The sequence below is a fragment of the Oncorhynchus nerka genome, linkage group LG22, assembly GCF_034236695.1.
Source record: "Oncorhynchus nerka isolate Pitt River linkage group LG22, Oner_Uvic_2.0, whole genome shotgun sequence".
NCBI classification, from domain to species: domain Eukaryota; kingdom Metazoa; phylum Chordata; class Actinopteri; order Salmoniformes; family Salmonidae; genus Oncorhynchus; species Oncorhynchus nerka.
Genome location: NC_088417.1, coordinates 23,086,334 through 23,102,337, shown reverse-complemented (window position 1 = coordinate 23,102,337; position 16,004 = coordinate 23,086,334). Strand labels below are relative to the sequence as shown.

The 16,004-nt window shown below is 48.3% G+C and overlaps 1 protein-coding gene across 1 annotated transcript in view; it reads right to left on the bottom strand.

Annotated features, from left to right (window-relative positions):
- Positions 1–16,004, bottom strand: part of LOC115104510 (E3 ubiquitin-protein ligase MARCHF6-like) — a 32,114-nt gene that overhangs the window by 5,911 nt on the left and 10,199 nt on the right. The window contains 14 exon segments of the mRNA XM_065007073.1: positions 1,548–1,685; positions 6,079–6,179; positions 6,655–6,774; positions 7,117–7,251; positions 8,504–8,578; positions 9,472–9,540; positions 9,928–10,008; positions 10,447–10,505; positions 10,628–10,679; positions 11,198–11,230; positions 11,346–11,407; positions 11,568–11,760; positions 11,848–12,019; positions 12,304–12,376. Coding sequence (XP_064863145.1) covers positions 1,548–1,685; positions 6,079–6,179; positions 6,655–6,774; positions 7,117–7,251; positions 8,504–8,578; positions 9,472–9,540; positions 9,928–10,008; positions 10,447–10,505; positions 10,628–10,679; positions 11,198–11,230; positions 11,346–11,407; positions 11,568–11,760; positions 11,848–12,019; positions 12,304–12,376 — 1,363 coding nt within the window.

Genomic DNA, 16,004 nt, shown 5'->3' with positions numbered 1-16,004 from the left:
CAGGGAAAATGTATGGAGTAAAAAGTACATCATTTTCATTAGGAACGTAGTAGAGTAAAAGTAAAAGTTGTCCAAAATATTAATAGTAAAGTAAAGTACAGATATCCCAAAAAACTACTTAAGTAGTACTTTATTTTTTACTAAAGTACTTTACACCACTTGCCATCGGGTTCTTGGTCACCTCCCTGACCAAGGCCCTTCTCCCCAGATTGCTCAGTTTGGCCGAGGCGGTCAGCTCTAGGAAGAGTCTTGGTGGTTCCCAACTTCTTCCATTTAAGAATGATGGAAGCCACTGTGTTCTTGGGGACCTTCAATGCTGCAGAAATGTTTTGGTACCCTTCCCCAGATCTGTGCCTCGACACAATCCTGTCTCTGAGCTCTACGGACAATTCATTCGACCTCATGGTTTGGTTTTTGCTCTGACATGCACTGTCAACTGTGTGACCTCACATAGACAGGCGTGTGCCTTTCCAAATCATGTCCAATCAATTCACCACAGATGGACTACAATCAAGTTCTAGAAACATCTCTCAAGGATGATCAATGGAAACAGGATGCACCCGAGCTCAATTGAGTCTTCATAGCAAAGAGTCTGAATACTTAAGTGAATAATATATTTTTTATTTTGAAAAATCTGTTTTCGCTTTGTCATTATGAGGTATTGTGTTTAGATTGTTTAGGATTAAAAAAGGTCATCCAGAATAAGGCTGTAACGTAACAAAATGTGGAAAAAGTCAAGGGGTCTGAATACTTTCCGAAGGCACAGTATATCTCTCTATTACATGTGGGAATACTTTGGAACCGATTTCCTGGTATTTTACAGTCTTCAATGTCCAACAATATATTTTTGCAATTATATAAAATCACTGCCAGTTGGGATACCCTGAAGTAGTGTCTAAGTGTGTATAGACCTACAGTAGGTACCCTGAAGTAGTGTCTAAGTGTGTATAGAAGTATGTATAGACTTACAGTAGGTACCCTGAAGTAGTGTCTAAGTGTGTATAGAAGTATGTATAGACTTACAGTAGGTATCCTGAAGTAGTGTCTAAGTGTGTATAGAAGTATGTATAGACCTACAGTAGGTAGCCTGAAGTAGTGTCTAAGTGTGTATAGAAGTATGTATAGACCTACAGTAGGTACCCTGAAGTAGTGTCTAAGTGTGTATAGACTTACAGTAGGTATCCTGCAGTAGTGTCTAAGTGTGTATAGAAGTATGTATAGAATTACAGTAGGTATCCTGAAGTAGTGTCTAAGTGTGTATAGACTTACAGTAGGTACCCTGAAGTAGTGTCTAAAAGTATGTATAGACTTACAGTAGGTATCCTGCAGTAGTGTCTAAGTGTGTATAGAAGTATGTATAGACCTACAGTAGGTACCCTGAAGTAGTGTGTAAGAGTGTATAGAAGTATGTATAGACCTACAGTAGGTACCCTGAAGTAGTGTGTAAGTGTGTATAGACTTACAGTAGGTATCCTGAAGTAGTGTGTAAGTGTGTATAGACTTACACTAGGTACCCTGAAGTAGTGTGTAAGTGTGTATAGACTTACAGTAGGTATCCAGCACTAACAGTCCAGGTCCTGACCAGACCTTTGAGCCACTGCCGTGTGTGACCCTGCTCTAGGAGAGCTGGCAGAACCACCTGCAGCAGCAACAGCTCTAGAGAGAGTTCACTGACTGGGGCATCACTGAGAGAGAGAGAGAGAGAGTTCACTGACTGGGGCATCACTGGAGAGAGAGAGAGAGAGAGAGAGCTCACTGACTGGGGCATCACTGGAGAGAGAGAGAGAGAGAGAGAGCTCACTGACTGGGGCATCACTGGAGAGAGAGAGAGAGAGCTCACTGACTGGGGCATCACTGGAGAGAGAGAGAGAGAGAGAGCGCTCACTGACTGGGGCATCACTGGAGAGAGAGAGAGAGCTCTCACTGACTGGGGCATCACTGGAGAGAGAGAGAGAGCTCACTGACTGGGGCATCACTGGAGAGAGAGAGAGAGAGAGCTCACTGACTGGGGCATCACTGGAGAGAGAGAGAGCTCACTGACTGGGGCATCACTGGAGAGAGAGAGAGAGCTCACTGACTGGGGCATCACTGGAGAGAGAGAGAGAGAGAGAGAGAGAGATCACTGACTGGGGCATCACTGGAGAGAGAGAGAGAGCTCACTGACTGGGGCATCACTGGAGAGAGAGAGAGAGAGAGAGAGAGAGAGAGCTCACTGACTGGGGCATCACTGGAGAGAGAGAGAGAGAGAGAGAGAGAGCTCACTGACTGGGGCATCACTGCTCACTGACTGGGGCATCAGAGAGAGAGAGAGAGAGAGAGAGAGAGAGCTCACTGAGAGAGAGAGAGAGAGAGAGAGAGAGCTCACTGACTGGGGCATCACTGGAGAGAGAGAGAGAGAGCTCACTGACTGGGGCATCACTGGAGAGAGAGAGAGAGAGAGAGAGAGCTCACTGACTGGGGCATCACTGGAGAGAGAGAGAGAGAGAGAGAGAGAGCTCACTGACTGGGGCATCACTGGAGAGAGAGAGAGAGAGAGAGAGCGAGCGAGAGCTCACTGACTGGGGCATCACTGGAGAGAGAGAGAGCTCACTGACTGGGGCATCACTGGAGAGAGAGAGAGAGAGAGAGAGCTCACTGACTGGGGCATCACTGGAGAGAGAGCTCACTGACTGGGGCATCACTGGAGAGAGAGAGAGAGAGAGCTCACTGACTGGGGCATCTCACTGACTGGGGCATCACTGGAGAGAGAGAGAGAGAGAGAGAGAGAGCTCACTGACTGGGGCATCACTGGAGAGAGAGAGAGAGCTCACTGACTAGAGAGAGAGAGAGAGGGCATCACTGGAGAGAGAGAGAGAGAGAGAGCTCACTGACTGGGGCATCACTGGAGAGAGAGAGAGAGAGAGCTCACTGACTGGGGCATCACTGGAGAGAGAGAGAGAGAGAGAGAGAGCTCACTGACTGGGGCATCACTGGAGAGAGAGAGAGAGAGAGAGCTCACTGACTGGGGCATCACTGGACTGAGCATCACTGGAGAGAGAGAGAGAGAGAGAGAGCTCACTGAGCTCATCACTGGAGGGAGAGAGAGAGAGAGCTCACTGACTGGGGCATCACTGAGAGAGAGAGAGAGAGAGAGAGAGAGAGAGAGCGAGAGCTCACTGACTGGGGCATCACTGGAGAGAGAGAGAGAGAGAGCTCACTGACTGGGGCATCACTGGAGAGAGAGAGAGAGAGAGAGAGAGAGCTCACTGGGGCATCACTGAGAGAGAGAGAGAGAGAGAGCTCACTGACTGGGGCATCACTGGAGAGAGAGAGCTCACTGACTGGGGCAGAGAGAGAGAGAGAGAGAGAGAGAGAGAGAGAGAGAGAGAGAGAGCTCACTGACTGGGGCATCACTGAGAGAGAGAGAGAGAGAAGCTCACTGACTGGGGCATCACTGGAGAGAGAGAGAGAGAGAGAGAGAGAGCTCACTGACTGCTCACTGGAGAGAGAGCAGCTCACTCACTGACTGGGGCATCACTGGAGAGAGAGAGAGAGAGCTCACTGACTGGGGCATCACTGGGAGAGAGAGAGAGAGAGAGAGAGAGAGCTCACTGACTGGGGCTGAGAGAGAGAGAGAGAGAGAGAGATCACTGACTGGGGCATCACTGGAGAGAGAGAGAGAGAGAGCTCACTGACTGGGGCATCACTGGAGAGAGAGAGAGAGAGAGAGAGAGAGAGCTCACTGACTGGGGCATCACTGGAGAGAGAGAGAGAGAGCTCACTGACTGGGGCATCACTGGAGAGAGAGAGAGAGAGAGCTCACTGACGAGAGAGAGAGAGAGCTCACTGACGAGAGAGAGAGAGAGAGAGAGAGAGAGAGAGAGAGAGAGATAGAGAGAGAGAGAAAGGAGAGGAGGATAGAGGAAGGAGACGGGAGGGTGTTAGGAAACACTCGCATCCAAATACAACACTTATACACACTGCAGCTTTCCAGGACCAGGGGTGGCAACCACTGCTGGCCACAGTTGAGCCACGTAGGTGTACCTGTAGAGGAGGACGTTGTAGGGGAGGAAGGAGTGTACCTGTGGAGTGTACCTGTAGAGGAGGATGTTGTAGGGGAGGAAGGAGCGTACCTGTAGAGGAGGACGTTGTAGGGGAGGAAGGAGCGTACCTGTAGAGGAGGACGTTGTAGGGGAGGAAGGAGCGTACCTGTAGAGGAGGACGTTGTAGGGGAGGAAGGAGCGTACCTGTAGAGGAGGACGTTGTAGGGGAGGAAGGAGCGTACCTGTAGAGGAGGACGTTGTAGGGGAGGAAGGAGCGTACCTGTAGAGGAGGACGTTGTAGGGGAGGAAGGAGCGTACCTGTAGAGGAGGACGTTGTAGGGGAGGAAGGAGTGTACCTGTGGAGTGTACCTGTAGAGGAGGATGTTGTAGGGGAGGAAGGAGTGTACCTGTAGAGGAGGACGTTGTAGGGGAGGAAGGAGTGTACCTGTGGAGTGTACCTGTAGAGGAGGATGTTGTAGGGGAGGAAGGAGCGTACCTGTAGAGGAGGATGTTGTAGGGGAGGAAGGAGCGTACCTGTAGAGGAGGACGTTGTAGGGGAGGAAGGAGCGTACCTGTAGAGGAGGACGTTGTAGGGGAGGAAGGAGCGTACCTGTAGAGGAGGACGTTGTAGGGGAGGAAGGAGCGTACCTGTAGAGGAGGATGTTGTAGGGGAGGAAGGAGTGTACCTGTAGAGGAGGACGTTGTAGGGGAGGAAGGAGCGTACCTGTAGAGGAGGACGTTGTAGGGGAGGAAGGAGCGTACCTGTAGAGGAGGACGTTGTAGGGGGAGGAAGGAGCGTACCTGTAGAGGAGGACGTTGTAGGGGAGGAAGGAGCGTACCTGTAGAGGAGGACGTTGTAGGGGGAGGAAGGAGCGTACCTGTAGAGGAGGACGTTGTAGGGGAGGAAGGAGCGTACCTGTAGAGGAGGACGTTGTAGGGGAGGAAGGAGCGTACCTGTAGAGGAGGACGTTGTAGGGGAGGAAGGAGCGTACCTGTAGAGGAGGGGACGTTGTAGGAGGAGGAACCTGGAGCGTACCTGTAGAGAGGAGGACGTTGTAGGGGAGGAAGGAGTGTACCTGTAGAGGAGGACGTTGTAGGGGAGGAAGGAGTGTACCTAGGGTGGGAGGAAGGAGCGTACCTGTAGAGGAGGACGTTGTAGGGGAGGAAGGAGCGTACCTGTAGAGGAGGACGTTGTAGGGGAGGAAGGAGCGTACCTGTAGAGGAGGACGTTGTAGGGGGGAGGAAGGAGCGTACCTGTAGAGGAGGACGTTGTAGGGGAGGAAGGAGCGTACCTGTAGAGGAGGACGTTGTAGGGGAGGAAGGAGCGTACCTGTAGAGGAGGACGTTGTAGGGGAGGAAGGAGCGTACCTGTAGAGGAGGACGTTGTAGGGGAGGAAGGAGCGTACCTGTAGAGGAGGACGTTGTAGGGGGAGGAAGGAGCGTACCTGTAGAGGAGGACGTTGTAGGGGAGGAAGGAGCGTACCTGTAGAGGAGGACGTTGTAGGGGAGGAAGGAGCGTACCTGTAGAGGAGGACGTTGTAGGGGAGGAAGGAGCGTACCTGTAGAGGAGGACGTTGTAGGGGAGGAAGGAGCGTACCTGTAGAGGAGGACGTTGTAGGGGAGGAAGGAGCGTACCTGTAGAGGAGGACGTTGTAGGGGAGGAAGGAGCGTACCTGTAGGGGAGGAGGACGTTGTAGGGGAGGAAGGAGCGTACCTGTAGAGGAGGACGTTGTAGGGGAGGAAGGAGCGTACCTGTAGAGGAGGACGTTGTAGGGGAGGAAGGAGCGTACCTGTAGAGGAGGACGTTGTAGGGGAGGAAGGAGCGTACCTGTAGAGGAGGACGTTGTAGGGGAGGAAGGAGCGTACCTGTAGAGGAGGACGTTGTAGGGGAGGAAGGAGCGTACCTGTAGAGGAGGACGTTGTAGGGGAGGAAGGAGCGTACCTGTAGAGGAGGACGTTGTAGGGGAGGAAGGAGCGTACCTGTAGAGGAGGACGTTGTAGGGGAGGAAGGAGCGTACCTGTAGAGGAGGACGTTGTAGGGGAGGAAGGAGCGTACCTGTAGAGGAGGACGTTGTAGGGGAGGAAGGCAGGGAGGAAGACCTTTATCATCCTGATGGGCAGCCACAGCATCAGGAGGACGATAGAACCAAACACCACCTAGGGGGACAAGAGGAGAGATCAAACACACCTTTAATGATCGGCACATAATCAAAGCAGAGCCAGAGGGAGGAAGGCATGTAGGTCTGAAATGAGTGTTCATCATCCTGATCTGGGCAGCCACAGCATCAGGAGAACCTAGAACCAAACACCACCAGGGGACAAGATGTGTCTGTAGATGAGATCAGACAGGATGAACTTTAATGATGTGTCTGTAGATAATCACAGACAGGAGCCAGGATGTGTCTGGAACTACCACAGACAGGATGAACAATGGATGTGTCTGAAATGTAGTGTTCACCACAGACAGGATGATCTCGGATGTGTCTGTAGATGTACGTACCACAGACAGGATGAACCTGCGGATGTGTCTGTAGATGTACGTACCACAGACAGGATGAACCTGCGGATGTGTCTGTAGATGTACGTACCACAGACAGGATGAACCTGCGGATGTGTCTGTAGATGTACGTACCACAGACAGGATGAACCTGCGGATGTGTCTGTAGATAGGTAGGTGGATCATCTCCTGGACTGGGTTGAAGTCTGGATCGTTCAGGTTTCTCAGAAACCACAGGACCCCAGGCCTCAGCACCTGACCCAACAAAGCAACTCATCAACACACTAACAATGCAGTCAATGAGAAGGTCTCCAATGTCACCCTATATAGTGCACTGCTTTATTTTTATAATAATAAATGTTTTAAGGGGTTTTATGTATTTTATTAAGATAGGATAGTGACGAGGAGACAGGAAAGTTAGGAGAGTTTGCGAGTCAGAAGGGCAAGATTCGGATTCTAACCAATGTCCGAATCTGTTAGCACTAGGCTGTACGGCCCACAGAACTAACCCTATGGGCCCTGGTCAAAAGTACCACACTATAAAAGGGAAAAGGGTGTCATTTGGGTCTCAGCATAAGTGTGAGCCCTGTCCCCTACCTCTCTCAGTAGGAGGATGAAGGATGCGAAGTAGAAGACGTAGACCATTCCCACCAGCCAGTGGAGGAACATGGTGGTGCCTGGAGCAGATTTAAAACTCAGCTCTCTGTCCTTTAGAGACGCATCAAACATCTCCTGCAGAACAGATGGAAGAGAAACGTGTTTTTATTTAAGAAAGCAGGGAGGAGAGATAGAGAGCAATGTTTGATGATAAAGAGGTAGAGAGAGACAGGGGGGGAGAGAGGTAGAGAGAGACAGGGGGGGGAGGAGGAGACAGGGGGGAGAGAGAGGTAGAGAGAGAGACAGGGGGAGGAGAGGTAGAGAGAGAGACAGGGGGGAGAGAGAGGGGGAGAGACAGGGGGAGAGAGGTAGAGAGAGAGACGGGGGAGAGAGAGGTAGAGAGAGAGACAGGGGGGAGAGAGGTAGAGAGAGAGACAGGGGGAGAGAGAGGTAGAGAGAGAGACAGGGGGAGAGAGAGGTAGAGAGAGAGACAGGGGGAGAAAGATGGAGAGAGACAGGGGGAGAAAGGTAGAGAGAGAGACAGGGGGAAGAGGTAGAGAGAGAGACAGGGGGAGAGAGAGGTAGAGAGAGAGACAGGGGGAGAGAGAGGTAGAGAGAGACAGGGGGGGAGAGAGGTAGAGAGAGAGAGAGACAGGGGGGGGGAGAGAGGTAGAGAGAGAGACAGGGGGGAGAAAGGTAGAGAGAGAGACAGGGGAAGAGGTAGAGAGAGAGACAGGGGGGAGAGAGGTAGAGAGAGAGACAGGGGGGAGAGAGGTAGAGAGAGAGACAGGGGGAGAGAGGTAGAGAGAGAGACAGGGGGAGAGAGGAGAGAGAGAGACAGGGGAGAGAGCGGTAGAGAGAGAGACAGGGGGAAGAGAGGTAGAGAGAGACAGGGGGGAGAGAGGTAGAGAGAGAGACAGGGGAGAGAGAGGTAGAGAGAGAGACAGGGGGAGAGAGGTAGAGAGAGAGACAGGGGGAGAGAGGTAGAGAGAGAGAGACAGGGGGAGAGAGGTAGAGAGAGAGACAGGGGGAGAGAGGAGAGAGAGAGACAGGGGGAAGAGAGGTAGAGAGAGAGACAGGGGGAGAGAGGTAGAGAGAGAGACAGGGGGAGAGGTAGAGAGAGAGACAGGAGGAGAGAGAGAGACAGGGGGAGAGAGGTAGAGAGAGAGACAGGGAGAGAGAGAGAGAGACAGGGGGGAGAGAGGTAGAGAGAGAGACAGGGGGGAGAGAGGTAGAGAGAGAGACAGGGGGAGAGAGGTAGAGAGAGAGACAGGGGGAGAGGGAGGTAGAGAGAGAGACAGGGGGGAGAGAGAGGTAGAGAGAGACAGGGGGGAGAGAGGTAGAGAGCAAGAAGAGACAGATTAGGAAGAAAGAGTTATGTCTGTACTAAAGAGCAGATGTCGAGCCACCAGCCACAGATGAGGGGGAAAACTCCTATCTCCACGACGACCAGCAAAGAGACCTGGAAACACACACACACCATGTTAAACACACACATGACAACAGGGACTATGCAAGAAAACACAGACAATTCATAAATCATTCATTGATGTCAAAGGAAGATTTACATTCAAAGAAGTTGCGCTACAACCTTCATTTAGTTTTCCTCTTCACGTCAAGTAGTTCTACACCGAGTGAACAAAACATTAAGGACACCTTCCTAATATTACGTTGCACCCCTTTTTGCCCTCAAAAACAGCCTCAATTTGTTGGGGACATGAACTCTACAAGGTGTTGAAAGTGATCCACAGGGATGCTGGCCCAGTTGACTCCAATGTTGTGACACAGTTGTGTCAAGTTGGCTGGTGGACCGTTCTTTGGGGCGGCAGCGTAGCCTAGTGGTTAGAGCGTTGGACTAGTTAGTAACCGAAAGGTTGCAAGATCGAATCCCGAGCTGACAAGGTACAAATCTGTAGTTCTGCCCCTGAACAAGGCAGTTAACCCACTGTTCCTAGGCTGTCATTGTAAATAAGAATTTGTTCTTAGCTGACTTGCCTAGTTAAATAAAGGTAATAAAATCTTGATAAACATGGGAAAGTGTTGAGTGGGGAATAAAACAGCAGTGTTGCTGTTCTTGACACTAGGCGGTGCGCCTGACACCTACTACCATACCCCTTTCAAAAGGCTCATCTTTTCACGCTCTGAATGGTAAACATACACAATCAATGTCTCAACATTCTTCTTTTACCCGTCTCATCCCCTTCATCTTGAAGTGGATTTAACAGGTGACATCAATAAGGAATCAGTCTGTGTCATGGAAGGAGAAAGTACGTTCCTAATGTTTTGTACACTCAGTGTTTAATTTAAGATTTACAGTAATAGATTTAAAGCCTAGATTTAAAACCGAAATGTTACCTTGACAACAATATAGCAGACCCCTAGTAGACGGCGGGACCTCTGGAACCTGACCAGAGCCGCAAACCCCTGAGAGACACCAGTTAAGAACAAACACAGGTTGACACGAGAAGAGTGAAATTCTAGAGTCAAGTTCAGGACAGGATCAACAGTCCACAGGAACAGGCAGTAATTATTTTCAGTAGAGTTATTTTGTGTTATAAGCAGTTATAGAAGGAAATATCCTTCTGAATGGGTTTTTTCTTCCCATCCCTGCTCCTCCTCCCAACATTATGACACCTTATTCAGTCAATCACTATTTAAAACATTATAATAGGGCTTTGTCATCTGGACAGGCAAGGAAAGGTAGATGACTAACAATTCTCTCTTTCATTTCTTGAACACTGCGCACCCAGGTCTCCATGGTAACACTGCATGGTCACAGGAAGTGATCCCCATCAGTAGGCGGAAGGATACGTGACAGAGGATGAGCGTCATGGCCAGCAGGATGTACCCCACGATGGTCGTGATCAGGCCCTCGAAATGGGAAGCTTGAACCTAGAGAAGACACATATTCAATATCATTCTGTGGTGGCAGAATTTGGGGTGAGCTGTTGTAACTTCTCCAGGGATATGTTCTGTGTTGGACTGTGATGTCATGCCTTTCATAGACTCCTGGTATGTCTGCAACCTAACACAAGGCCATTGCGCTCTGGGAATGGTTGCTTGTATAAAGAACTGTTGTGTAAACAATATGATAGTATTATTACCTCCCACTAAATAAGGGACATGGAACCATTTACTCTTGGAGTTCTTCCCTGTGAAATCAGAGATAGATCTCCCCTGCAGCCAATTGATTAAAGATTGTTATATTACATCATTAAAATAGTCACTGTCTTAGTCTTTGGATCAAATCTTCCACAAAAATTCCATATCATTATACCTCTAAGTTTTGCTCAGAAAGGCAGGAGAAGTATGACACAAACGGCTCCTTACATATTCCTCAAAGCCAAGTCCCACGACAGAGAAGTGACCAATGTGGTATGGACAGAACGCTGGAAGAGAGAACAAGAAGATATCAAAGCTCCCAGGCTTATACTGAGCCCTACCACCGTACCAGGCTAGTTGGTTTTAAGAAGGGTATTACGCTAGAGAGAGTTTGTGTTCGTGTACTTACCGAACACCAGGATGAAGAGAGTGTTCAGAGACACAACCCAGAACACATGCTCCTGGAAGACGAGACAACGCAAAATGTCACGTCACTACTTTCTTGTGCTACTGCTTAGAAAACAAGACAACCCCTTCCTTCACTGCAATAACATCCCATATTAAGTCTGCTAATCATACTCTATACCAGGTGTGTAAATATTACTCTATACATGGTGTGTAAATATTACCCCATACCAGGTGTGTTAATCATACCCCATACCAGGTGTGTTAATCATACCCCATACCAGGTGTGTTAATCATACCCCATACCAGGTGTGTTAATCATACCCCATACCAGGTGTGTTAATCATACCCCATACCAGGTGTGTTAATCATACCCCATACCAGGTGTTAATCATACCCCATACCAGGTGTGTTAATCATACTCTATACCAGGTGTGTTAATCATACCCTATACCAGGTGTGTAAATATTACTTTATACCTGGTGTGTAAATATTACTCTATACCAGGTGTGTAAATATTACTCTATACATGGTGTGTAAATATTACTCTATACCAGGTGTGTAAAACACTTACTAAGAACACCAAGGAGCCATCCAGTCCAAGCATCTGAGAGGTAGAGAGAGACATTACGAGGTGATCGATGTAGTCATGGATAGTGTTGTGTCATGAAGTTGAGTCATGGCAGATGTGTTGGAGATTGCTGAAACTAAACCAGTCTTACCCTCTCCCAGGTGAGCTCCTCTGCTGCTCTGTCCCATTCTAGAGCATTCCAGTTCATATCATCTACACATAGACAGAGAGACAGAAACAGAGATGTAGAAAGAGAGAAAGTGAGAGAGATTGATAGAGCGAGAAAGAGATGGAGAGAAAGACATATTATATAACTTAGTATTGCTGTTGTCCTATGTTACCCGTCAGCTGAGGGATGGCCCGAGTCTCCTACCTTGAGCTCCATTGTTGGCGTCCGCATCTTCAGCCGCCGCCCCCTCTTCCTCATTGTCTAGTTCTGGCTCCTCCCCCTGTTCTGGGAGGCCGTCTGGGGGCTCTGGTTCTGCCTCGTTGTGAGCTGGAGGGGCGGCGGGGGCAGGGGGGGCTGCAGGGGGGTCATCATCTGCTCCCTGACCTGCACCTGCAGCCTGGGGGAGGAATGTGGATGGAGGGGCTGTAAGTGTGTGTGAGATCTTGTGTGCGCATGTACGTGTTACTTTGTGTGCGTGTGTTACCTCGTTGGGCTGTTGTCCGGCTGCGTTGGGCTGGGGCTGCTGGTGGTGCTCCAGCCACAGTGGGGGACCACCATGGACAATCTGCTCTCTTAACCACACCAGGCTGATGAAAGCACACAGCGAACACGTCACCACGAAACAGCCCTGTAGACAGTCCGCCAGCAGGTTCTCTCTACCAGGAGGTGGAGGAGAGAAAGACAGATGAATGTTCTACAACACTGTGATTCAAAAAGGCATTCACATCTGAGTTCTTGTTGTAGGTTGGTAGGAATAATGCAACAATATCAAAAAGCTCTGAGAGCTTAAACAAGTGATGCCAGCAAGAGCAGTGTGAGGGTTTCTCTTTTTTATGATTACCTACAGTACTGGAAATGGAGAAAACATCTCATATGAGGAGGGGGTGAGGAGTTACAGAGTCTGATTGGCGAATGAGGAGGATACGACATCAGAACTCACGTGGAAAGCATGTCCAATGGCAGCGTCAGGAGCGAGCTCACGGAGCCGGTAAACAGACACTTGTAGATTCGACCTGAAGAGAAGAGGGAGACCGAGAGGAGCTATGGGCATCATCTCACCATTGGAGGAAACACTTAAGAGAGATGTATATAAAGTACCACAATCCATTCTTGGTTAGGAGCACAGCTCCCTCTTAGAATCAATTGAACACCTAAAACATTAACTGACAACTGAAGCCAAATGTGTTTTAGGTGGGGGCAGCCTAAGTAATTGTATGAGAAACCCTTATATTGTAGGTTTAAGATAAATGATTAAATTAATTCTACCCAGAAACTTAACCATTAGGGGTTAGAGGTTATGTAGCATGAACAAGGAGTAATTAAAAATAATAAACATAGCTCCAACTAGGTTGGAGGGGGGAAGAGAGGAATGCATGTTTGTGCCTAACGAAAACAAAGAGGCTCCTTAACCTATGTTTGAACCGACCCGGCAAGAACTCTGTGGATATAAAATAAGACAGCGAGAGCCCCTCCAGGTTTTCCGTATCTGAGGGGGACTGGAACTGTCTGCTAAGTGGTAATAAACTGTGGTGAGACTTCAGGAGATAATCCAGATATATTTTGTGTCATGTATGTGTGCTAGTGAGTTGGAATGAACTTTTGAAGCTGCTTTGTCCTGGTCGGAGAGTAGGAGGGACATTTTAAAACCTATGACATCATATGTAATATATAAACTGATGTACATGGTACTATGATCAGCGCTCTCGAGAATAAATTATTTAAAGTGATTTAAATTGAATAGGTTAATGAACACATATAGGAATTGTTAAATTCCTTTAACAATTGTAATCCTGAATGTTTTCCTCACAGTCCTAATAGAGTGGATAGTGTACAAACTAAGATGGCGCCGACAGATATGGTCGCCTCGCTTCCTTAGGAAACTACGCAGTATTTCGTTTTTTTAAATGTATTATTTCTTACATTGTTACCCCAGGAAATTTTAGGTCTAATTACATAGAGCCGGGAAGAACTATTGGATATAAGAGTGACATCAACTTACCAACATTACGACCAGGAATACGACTTTCCCAAAGCAGATCCTCTGTTTGAACCACCACCCAGGACAATGGATCTAATCTCAGAAGCCGACCCAAAACAATGTCGCCGCACAAGGGCCAGACAGAGCGGCCTCCTGGTCAGGCTCCGTAGACGTGCACATCGCCCACTGCTCCCGAGTATATTACTCGCCAATGTCCAGTCTCTTGACAACAAGATAGATAAAATTTGAGCAAGGGTTGCCTTCCAGAGAGACATCAGAGATTGCAACATTCTCTGTTTCACAGAAACATGGCTCTCTCAGGATATATTGTCGGAATCGGTTCAGCCACCGGGCTTCTCCATGCATCGTGCCGACAGATATGAACTCCTCTCTGGGAAGACGAAGGGCGGGGGTGTATGCTTCATGATTAACGACTCATGGTGTAATCATATCATCATACAGGAACTCAAGTCCTTCTGCTCACCCGACCTAGAATTCCTTACAAATCAAATGCCGGCCATATTACCGTCACGAAGACAGCCCTCAAGGAACTTCGCTAGACTCTATGTAAACCATATATCCTGAGGATGCATTTATTGTAGCTGGGGATTTTAACAAAGCAAATTTGAGAACAAGGCTACAATGTACCTAAATTCTAAAAGCATATTGATTGCACTACACGCGGGTGTAATATACTCGATCACTGCTACTCTAACTTCTGCGATGCATACAAAGCCCTCCCCCGCACTCCCTTCGGCTAATTCGACCACAACGCCATCTTGCTCCTGCCGTCTTAAAGGCAGAAACTCAAACAGGATGTACCAGTGACTAGAACCATTCAACACTGGTCTGACCAATCGGAATCAACACTTCAAGATTGTTTTGATCACGCGGACTGGGATATGTACCGGTCAGCCTCAGATAACAACATCGATCTGTATGCTGACTCGGTGAGTGAGTTTATAAAGAAGTGCATTGGAGAGGTTGTACCCACTGTGACTATTAAAACCTACCCTAACCAGAAACCGTGGATGGACGGCAGCATTCACGCAAACCACCACATTCACGCAAACCACCACATTTAAACATGGAAAGAGATCTGGGAATATGGCTGAATATAAACAGTGTAGTAATGCCCTCCACAAGGCAATCAAACAAGCGAAATTCCGGGACAGGGAACGAAGTGGAGTCGTAATTCAACGGTATGTGGCAGAGTCTACAGGAAATCACGGACTACAAAAAGAAAAGACACCAACGTCACGCTTCCAGACAAACTAAACACCTTCTTTGCCCGCTTTGAGGATAATACAGTGCCATCAAGTATGCAGACGACACAACAGTAGTGGGCTTGATTACCAACAACGAGACCGCGTACAAGGAGGAGGAGAGGGCCCTCGGAGTGTGGTGTCAGGAAAACAACCTCTCACACAACATTAAAAAAAAAACAAAGTAGATGATCGTGGACTTCAGGAAACAGCAGAGGGAGCACCCCCCTATCCACATCGAACAGGCAGCATGGGAAAAAGTGTAAAGTTTTAAGTTCCTCAGTGTACACATCACAGACAAACTGAAATGGTCCACCCACACAGACAGTGTGGTGAAGAAGGAGCAACAGCAGTGTTACAGTCCCTGGTGTCTCTCTGGAAGGAGATCCTCGCCCTGAGCTTGTCTACTTTATTGTCCAGAGACTGAACATTAGCGAGTAATATACTCTGCCGGCAGCGTCTTGGAGCAGGCTCTGGAAAAAGTTCAATTGCCCTGGGGAGTACGAACAAAGGATCCAATTCCGGAAAGTCGTATTCCTGGTGCGTTACCAGCAGTAGTTACCACTCTTATAACCAAAAGTAAGTTCTGGCTGTATGTAATAACACAAAAAACATCCTGGGCTAATAATGTAAGAAATAACACACAACAACAACAAGAAATAACACAAAAATACTGCAAAGTAGCTTAGGAGCTAGAAGCAGAGCTGCCATGTCTGTCGGCCCATCTTTTTAACAATGGTGTGCTTTATGACCATGCAGACGCCTCAGTGGTTGAGTAGGCTGTTTGGAGTGTTTATCCAACCGGATTGAAAAAATTAAAATGGTGCTGCCCTCCCCCCAAACGTGGCTTCCGGACAAGTCTCTTGCAAGGACTTAAGCAAGGACTTAAACCCGATCTAACATCTCTGGAGAGATCTGAAAATAGCTATGCAGCGACGCGCCCTATTCAACCTGATAGAGCTTGAGAGGATCTGCAGAGAATGGGAGAAAATCCCCAAATACAGGTGCCAAGTTTGTAGCATCATACCCAAGAAAACTCGAGGCTGTAATCGCTGCCAAAGGTGCTTCAACAAAGTACTGAGTAAAGGGTCTGAATACCTATGGAAAAAAAATAAAAACGTTTTTGCTTTGTCATTATGGGGTGGTGTGTGTAGATTGATGAGAACATGCGGTTTGTTGCTAACCTTACTTTGCTACCTGCCAACTTCACCGTTTTTACTTTTTAATGACCGTTTTATATTTTTGCTCGCTCAACTTTTTCACCCCGGACGCTTTATCTCGACGTGGTTCATCAGGACCTCCAACAGCCGAAGCTAAGTAGTAACATTAACATTATGCCTTCTAATTGGAGTTGCTGTACTCACAATATACAGGAGAATGATCGCCTTATGGCGAGGT